General features: G+C 38.6%; 1 protein-coding gene across 1 annotated transcript; it reads right to left on the reverse strand.

The window, feature by feature from the left end:
• Positions 1–3776: 3776 nt before the first annotated feature.
• On the reverse strand, positions 3777–9081 carry got1l1 (glutamic-oxaloacetic transaminase 1 like 1). Its single transcript, XM_061039328.1, has 8 exons — positions 8734–9081; positions 7704–7885; positions 7300–7423; positions 5969–6183; positions 5720–5870; positions 5074–5239; positions 4638–4780; positions 3777–4024 (listed from the first exon to the last, which is right to left on the reverse strand). Exons 1-8 carry the CDS (start codon positions 8906–8908, stop codon positions 3867–3869), a joined length of 1314 nt encoding a protein of 437 aa, XP_060895311.1. The 5' UTR covers positions 8909–9081; the 3' UTR covers positions 3777–3866.

The raw sequence follows: 9081 nt of genomic DNA on the forward strand, positions 1-9081 counted from the left end.
CAGCGGATGCACGGGGATGTGTTGGAGCCTGAGGTCATTAACCCCACAGCTAACACTATTTCCATGCATCCACGGAACCCTAGCTTGGCTGTCTCATCACTGGCGTCAACATCCAGTCCCGACTCACTTTAAATGGCCTTGTTGCTGTAATACTTGCTGTAATTACTTGCACATAGCTCTGTATATATATATTTATTTCACATTTACTGCACATAGTTCTGTTTACATCTGTTTACATCTGTTAGTCCGATCACTGTCCACTTATATCTACTCTTTTATATTTTGTATTTTAAGTTAAGTTTAAGCTTTAAGTTGTATTTAAATTGACACTTTATATTTAGGTTAAAATGTTTCGTTTACTTGCACTGTTCTTAATTTACTGCTCTGTGTGCCTTTGAATTGCCCCCCGGGGACAAATAAAGTTTTTTGAATTGAACTGAATTGAATTGAATATTGATGGTATTCTGTATCCGTCGACAATGCAACTTTCCCATCTAAATTAATCTTTCCGTCCCTCAATCTCTTCCGTAAATAAACTTTCCCACAGAGCGCCTAAGCAAAGAGAAACATTTCAGCCATTTAATTTGTTTTGGATGTTTGCAATTGCTTTTGAAAGTGCAGCATTTCTAATATGCTGAACGTTTCTCTAATGTACGTCGATTCAGCTGTTGCCGAGCCTACGCAGCTACAGGCCACCGTAGTATTACAGTTTTTAGGACTAAAGTAACCTACAGTTTAAGATTAAAGAAATAAATTACATTTCATAAGAATACTTTTGTATTATTTCGGTTTGTGTCTGAAATAGTGATAAAAGCTAACTTTACAATGTCAAGCCTTTCATGCAAGGCTAGTGCAACTGTTGCTAATTTATAGGCTACTTTAACATGGCAGAGCACCAAGGAATGCTAAGACATGTGAAAGGGGTTTGTAATGTCAGATGGCTTGTATATAACATTCTGTTTTGTTTAAGTATTTCTCTTTTGCCATTACAAAGACATACGTTCACATAGAGTGCCAGGATAAGTGCTATCCATTAAACAGAAATCCCAACGTTTCACCAAGACTTCAAGCCAGCTAACAGATACTTCATACTGGCTCTCAAGCTTTTGATGCTTTTGCTGTCCAACCCTTTTGGAAGCTTGAGACTGATTTTCCCCTTGGTTGTCGAAACCTTTGTCTGAAGTGTACAAAGAAAGTCAGGCGAAGGACAACCTTCTTCAGGAGCTTTTTGATGGTTAAAGTAGCCTCCTTAAAAAACCTCTCAAAGTGGCACACAAACTGCACATGAGAACTCCCCAAAACTGAAAGTTGGTCACTGTCCTGCGTCTATTTCTGACAGACACTTGACTGAAAAGCTGCTAGGCACAGCAACACCAGAATTAAAATTTACCACAGTGTCAAGTGTTTCCTGCATTCAGAGAGAACTTATCTGAAGAAACAGTGAGGAGACTCTTGGATTCTGCAGACAGTTTTACACTGAAGTGGAACAAGTTGACTTTAAGAGCCTGTAGATAAAAATGAATGGAAATACAGTATCTTTAAGCAGCATTTACGTTATTAGAAAACATGGCTGCACCTAAGATATCTGTAATTTTGTCTAATACGTATAATAAGTCACTGTTGAGCCAAGAGGCAGCCAAGCACACTCTGTTTGATCTTCTGTACAATGTGAAAAGTTTTAGAACTCGCTTAAAGCCCTGACGGCATAAAGGCAGAGTTGGTCATTTTTGCAAACTCGCATGATTTTGAAAGCAGCATTCCCTCAGTGCTCCGTCTACACCCATCCCCTCCCCTCTGTGCTCCCTCAAAAGCCACGCCCCTCACTTACATGCATAAGCGCCATTGGTCCAGAAGCGGACCTAAGCTCATGCTTTGAGTGTGGGCTCGTGCATGCATGGGGTAACGAGCAGGGAGACAGGGAGGCGTGTGATTGGTTCATCCGATTATTACCTCGTGGCAGACATCGGTCAAAGTTTTTACAGGCTTACAACTGCTACAGATGACGGATTGTATTCGTTCCTATTTCAGAGCACATGAATTATTAATTTCTGTCAGGACCTGAAGACAATTTCAACCAAATCTTGAAAAGCGTATCTGGAGAAAATGACCAACCCTGCCTTTAATTGTGACAATAATATGTTACCCAACTGAATTATGACAAAGTGGCTGGATAAATTGATGTTGATGGTTTTAACAACAACAAGACAACACACTTGGCCTTTAAATTCAGTCCTGATCCATTTCCCCCCATAAATCTGGAATATGCTGAATCTAACTGAGGAGCAAGTTACACCTTCCACTAACTTTCCTTTTTTTACAGGCTGAGTTTATTCAGTTGCCATGGTGTTCATATTTAGGCAGCTTTTTCTTCCCCCCATTCATGCACGGACAGGTACACTTTCCCCAACACTATGCTCATGCTGGCTTCGCATGCTAGATGGAAATCAAAGGGCTCCAGACAGCACCTAATGGCTATGCCTCGGACTGTAATGTAGACGTTGATTATCCTCGTTCACCCTAGGTCACTAAAAAGAAAGCAACGAGCTCACCGCCTCCATTAAATGCCTTGTTGCAACCTGTTCCTCAGAACTAAAGAGTACACAGTGAAAATTGTGTTATGTCTCACAAATGAATAGAGGGCTTCCGACAAAAATAAAGTTAGTTAGATAAAACCTGCATGTTTTCAAAGCATTTAAGACAAAAAAATAAATAGAAAGAAAAATGCCAATTTTTACTCCATTACTAAGCCTTTATGGCTTGTTAATGTTTCCATATGACAATCATTTGTAAATAAAATAAATTCACAACACTGATTTTGACTCTAGTACAGAGGTGAGGCTACTTAAAACATTATTTAGACCCTGTAGCAATAAAACCCCAAACTATTCCAACAAGTATAACACTTATTAGAAAGGAGATTTATTAAGGAAGAACCCAGCCTTTTAGACTTCAATATTGTTTCCAAGTATATTGCTTCTATGAAGATTAAATTATTTGAACAGAACTACTTTCTCAATTTGAAGTATGAGGCAACAAATATTTAAAAAGACCCAATCAATGACAGAAATGCATCAACGTGTTTGTCGAAGTATGGTGTGTGTTTACACAAAATGAATCATACTTCCTTCCGCATGGATAATTTTGGCATTTCCATTTGAAGTCCAATGGCACCGATGGTCTTCTGTGTACACAGCTTGTATTAAAAATGTGCCATTCATTTTGGACCACAAGAACACACACAGCTTGTGTGCATCCCTTTGCTTTGAATGCAGCAAGCAATATGTGGCTGCTTGTTCAAGGCTTATACCTCTAAAGGTTACCCTTGGGTTAATAATAAGCTCTTATATCATCCCCTTATATAGGACATGCTGTTAAATGTTGGAGTTTGAACATCATCATTGAGCAATACATCACATTGTCAGAGTGTAGAATCTTACCACACAGATTCACTCTACCTATGTGAAGGAGTAGTTAGAATTTGAGAAAACACACTCCTAAACTTGTTGCTGAGAGAAGATCAATACCCGACTCATATTTTCCTCAATATATGAAAATACAGCAGCAGCCAATTACCAATAATTGGAACTTTTCAAGGAAATGTCAGCTTCAATTCAGAAAGCAATCAGTTGTTTTGTCTAGATTTTGTCTCCATCTTTATTGGCATTTACTTTGTAATAGCTGAGGCTGCAACAGTAATGACAGTATACTGAGAATTTTAAAGCAAAAGATTTATTTTTGGGCTTTATTCAGATAGGAAATTGAATATAGTCAAAGACAGAGGAGACAGAGAGAGTGGGGAATGACATCCTTGAATGTAACCACAAGCCCATCATAGGACAGCAGCCTCTGTACATGGGGCGCACAAACTAACTGCTAGGCCAACTGAAAGAACCTGTGGTCACAGCCAGATGGATGGACTCGGCTATGTAGTCCAAGTTACGACCATTGATTGCACTCACGTTTAGACAGCCACTGGAGAGCAGGTAAATGTGTCTCCTCTTTGACAAAAAATCTACCTGTTGACCTAAAGTAGACACAGAAAAATCAATGAAATCACATCAGTGATTATAACCAGATTATGGCTTATGGTTATATTTCTTTAAAAAAATGTAGTAAAGAAAATGTTCACCATTTTAATATTAATTTATATGATTGTAGTATCAATGCAAGTTCTCAGTTGTGGATGCTATCAAACTTACTATAAAAGTTCCTTCAGATAAGTTAAGTAAAAATCCAATTAATGGTACTTAAGTCACAAATAGTGTTTTAATGAACACTGATTCAAATGATTGTACGTGACTTGTTAACCAACACTTTGTATAACTATGAATTAAACAGCAGTACTTTTGTCAATAATCAAACATAGCCAGCATGCTACTCTATAATAATAAACTGTTAATGCAAGCTATTATTTCAAATAAACCAAAGACACTTGTGCCATTAGGGCATTGTGTTTATTTCAAAGAATTATGTGCCGTAAATACCAGTTATCAAAGGATTAAACAATGGAGCAAAAGATTTTGCTTTTTCGCTTGTCTTTACTTGAAGTTTCTGCAGTTAATGATTTGCAGTTTAATATTCTTAGCAAAACAGCTAATAATTCCAACATAGCAAGACATTTGTGGGCTATTACTCACCATTTAGACCAGTACAACAGAAGAGTCCTCTTTGTTGAGTCAGGTGGTCCCAGCAGCCTGGAGTGCCCAAAAGCCTTAGCCTTTCTCTCAAAATGTGTCTAATCAGCATACATCTCTCCACAAGGTGCTTCACTTCTCCCTGCCTGGGAAACACAGGGGACAACGTGTGGAAAATAGTTCCTTAAGTATTTTATTTAACCTTTGCAAAACATGTATGATCCATGTAGGATAAAACATGAGCCATGTATAGAAGAAACATGGATCATCATGTAGTGGTGCATGTTGAAAATGAATGACTTTTTCACAGTAAATGCTTTGGAAACTGGATGTTACATTTTTTTTATCATTATGAAGGTCTAGTGATAGAGTAACAATGTGGCCATCCAAGCCACATTCTTCACATATCAGACTGTCTTTGAAGTAGAGCGTAACTCACCATTCAACAACATGGGCTGGGTTACTGAGCACCGTGGCAACAACTCGGGCTCCAGTATCAGATGGCTGGGCCCATAGGGATCTGATAATTTTTTCAGCTTGTGACTGAACTGATAACATGAGAGAGTTTTGCTTCAAGACACACAGGAGGTGTCCAACAGCGTCACCTGTTGTAGAGGAGAAGAAGATGGGTCTTATGTGAAGGAGCACTATGTTCCAGCAGTGATAATGTAAAGTCATTATCACTCTCTCCTAAAATTCTGGTTTGAACATGGAGTTGAAGAGGGACACTTTGGTTTACCAAATAAAAAAAGCCAGTAAGCTTTGGTCAGATGAATAAAGCAACAGGCTCCAAGCACATCTGCCTCACAATGAGATACCTGATGCTAATTCAAAACTCGCCAGAAAGAGAAGTGGGGAGGCTTAGAAAGCGTGACTCTGAAGATACATTGTGCATGATTTTCAGGACTGTCTGAGCAAAAGAAAAGAAAATGGAATTCAAACTGACTTGCTCTGTTTTTTTAGTATAGAAATCCAGCTCTAGTCTTCCTTTTGAGGTTAATTTTACATTATCTGCTACAGGTATATTTTGCCATATAGCTTATTATGAAATCTTGATTCCTTTTTTTTTAACATCTCCTCCTCACCATATAGACCAAAGCAGTGGGAGAGTGACTGAGCACAGAGGAGCTCCATCCCTTGTGATGCAAAGTACTGTACAGGCCATGCATCCCACTCTAGATCCCCATTACAAAGCCCCTGGGCAGGAAGCAAGAGGAAAGGGAAAAGCCGACGCTTCTGTTGAAACAGAGCATAGTGTAAATTATGATCTTCACAGAAGTGAAACTACTTATCTAACATAAAATAATAAAAGCATTAATATAAACATCAGTTACCATTATAAGCTGTGCAATCGAAACCCATTGAATTTGAGAGAGATCTGCTCCAGTTGGGTAGTGTGCAGAAGCCGACAGAACAACAACACTTTGCTCTGGAGCCCCATCCAGATCCGCCAGAAGCTTCTCCAAACAAACTTGTTGTTTATCATCCCAGTAATAATAGTGACGGATTTCTTGGACCCCTGCTGCCCGGTAGATATCAGCCAATGAGTCTGCAAGGATGAAGACAAAACATTAGACAGGTTCAAAATAAACTTCTCGAGATCAGTACCACTTCTAATTCAAAATGAAATGACAGTATGGTTACTCTAAAGTGAGAGAAAACTATTTTCTTATACTTACTAGTAAATACAAATGATGTGTTTTTTGGAATGTGGATAATGTGCAGCCTTTAGTTCTGTAGATAACTTGGACTGTATGTCCATCTTAAAGTTATAAAATGAGTTGTGGTGTTCCTCAGGGTCCTATGTTTTTTTTTCTTTTAGTTTTTTCTAACAACAAAGATACACCAAACAGATTCATTATACAGCGTATTGGAAACGAGCTCATTAGAAACAAAAAAGCCAGAGGTTAAACATATTACAAAAATATGACATTAAAAGTCATGATTGTTTTCTGGTGAGTCAAACAGAGATACCACTTGGAAACATCATTAGGAGGCACAGCATAAATTGTCATGGATAAGCTGATGGCGCACAGTTTTATATTTCTAAGTCTTGTTTGACTCAGGGGCAATGGATACATCATTGAGCTGCATCTTTGAAATTGGGTTGGGTTAAATTTACTTTCTAAAGCTCAACCAGGACAAAACTGAAGCCTTGGTTGTTGGCACAAATGTTCAGAGACAAACTCTTCCTCACATTTGAAACTTAAATAAGAATCCGTTTAAGCATCTTAAGCACATTGAGAGAATTGGATTATTTCTCTTATAAGTCAATACAGAGGTTTTAAAGCAACATGGTGAATGGGTAGGTGTTACATGTGGTGTAAAAGTGCTATATAAGCTCAAGTCCATTTACCATTAAATTCTCTTCATTTGCAAATACTAAGCTAATATAATGTTTTTGGAAAGTGTTTTTTCAGGCTCTATGGGTATTTTTGGTCAGTCATCCTAAACTTATAAACCTCCATGTTTTCTCCTCATACACTCAGATATTGTTTGAAAGTCACAGTAACTTATTGTGCTATAGGCATACCATTGAGAGCCATTGTTTTACCATGTTTTAGTCATATTCGATTTATGTTTATTCTCTGAGTCATTCTCATGTCTATGATGTGCTGAGGTTGTATTGGTTAATGTTCTGAAGACAAAGCTTGGTGATATTTACCATCACAAGGAGAAGAGAGGTAGACCGGTCCGCACCAATCAGCACTGACATCATGCCATTTTCTCAAGAGTTCAGCCCCAAGACGCACGGCAGCAGTAAATCCAGGAGTCTGGACACCTAACACCTGCAACAAAAATCAGGATACACCATGAGATGAGTTATTAATATGTCTGTTTTTTTAAACACTTCAGTGATGGTCCTTTTATTGATTTATCCTGAAAACAAATCTGTATTTAAATCCATGACTGCCATCTTTGTTTACAGACAGGTCTTCCTGATGCCTCTAGGTAATGACAGTGCAGATTGATTATAGGCTACTGCTTCTTCTCTAGGGTGCTGGGCAAGCTGAGGCATAAAATGTACCGAGACTATAATCAACAATGTTTGTGTACTGCTGCATTTACCCGGTTTTCCACTACAGCTTGACAGCTCTTCTCCAAAGTAACCTCTGTGACTCGCTGGGTGAACCCTCTAAGGCCAAGCGATGGAGGATACTCTGGACGAATAGTGGGGCTGGTGCTGAACTGCTGTTTTATTTTTCCAACAAGACGCAATTCGAAAGTCTTTCCTTCCTCGCTGTAATACTCTACGGAAATGATAATTATAGACGTTATAAAAGTAAAATGGAAAGAAAAGACAAGAAAGGTCACAATGAGAGAAAATTGTTTTTTCAGAAAGTGACAAGGGAAAAACATCATCAACCATTTGACAACTTCTATGACTGCATCGGTATTTGAAGGCAATTTGTTTTTGTTCACAGAGCTCTCTTTTAAAATATTTAGGAGTGATATCTCAAAAAACATTTATGAACACTATGAGTCACCCAATAGAATAAAAATAATTTAGTTTAATATGAGGGATGTAAATGCAGAGCATCATTCATATTCTCTGATTCACAGCTAAAATAGTCAGATATATCTCTTTACTTCTGAGCCCCACAAGGACCCGGCAAGAAAAAAAATCAAAAGCAGTTTACAGATCTGTGCACAGTTTACAACTCAGTGGGCACGGATTATATACCCTTGCACACAGATTTGTGAACCGTGGGAATTCATTTTAAAAAGGATTGTGTTTCTTGCCTGAGCCTTGTGGGGCTCCTTACCTTAGCCTTCTTTGTAACAATAACAAACATTTTAGATTATTGTTCATGTGGGACCTATTACAGATTATTGTAGGCTTCCTTGATGTCACATTGTTCTTCAGACAGACAATCAAATTATTTCTGAAATGTTTTAGTCAAAACTCTCTTTTTCTGACCGTTATTCACATAGGCTGTTTTTACTCCCACAAGGTTGTAACAGTAGCCTAATAGGATATTAATTATTGAAAGCAGTGAGGTTCGGTTTCTTGTTTTCCGCTCAGATAAGATACTACTACTAAGCTTGTGGAAAGAAGAGTAACCGTCATGAATTGAGCCCAGATGAGCAGACTCACCTCTCCCTGCCAGGAAAACTTTCCTGCCATGATTGTCTTTCTTGAAGGCGGATAAGAGCCTCATTTCTGGTGACACTGCTGCGCTTTGAATATCGGTAAACACAGACATACGACATATCGGATCTCTATTTTGGTTGACCCCTTTCTCGTCAAGGCTGCTGCTGGGCTGGCTCATCTTCAACAAGCCACACAAATCAGACCGTAAGCTCTGATCCTTTTGTTTACCCCCTGTTGCCGTGATACAGCACGTATTAGGATGCTGTCACCCCGGCAACGCTGATGTATGAGTTTGTCACAACCTAATTTGTGGGTCTGGTTAGTTTACTTCTGCAATCACGCTGAGTTATC

Source organism: Labrus mixtus, chromosome 5, assembly GCF_963584025.1.
Source record: "Labrus mixtus chromosome 5, fLabMix1.1, whole genome shotgun sequence".
In the NCBI taxonomy this organism is placed as follows: Eukaryota; Metazoa; Chordata; class Actinopteri; order Labriformes; family Labridae; genus Labrus; species Labrus mixtus.

What these genes read in the sequence shown, in the direction of transcription:
- got1l1 (XM_061039328.1), bottom strand. Translation starts at nt 8,908, where the DNA reads ATGAGCCAGCCCAGCAGCAGCCTTGACGAGAAAGGGGTCAACCAAAAT. An exon ending in AGTTTTCCTGGCAGGGAGAG is followed by an intron (nt 7,886 to 8,733) that starts GTGAGTCTGCTC and finishes TCATTTCCGTAG; the next exon opens with AGTATTACAGCGAGGAAGGA. An exon ending in CCACTGCTTTGGTCTATATG is followed by an intron (nt 5,240 to 5,719) that starts GTGAGGAGGAGA and finishes CCTCTACAACAG; the next exon opens with GTGACGCTGTTGGACACCTC.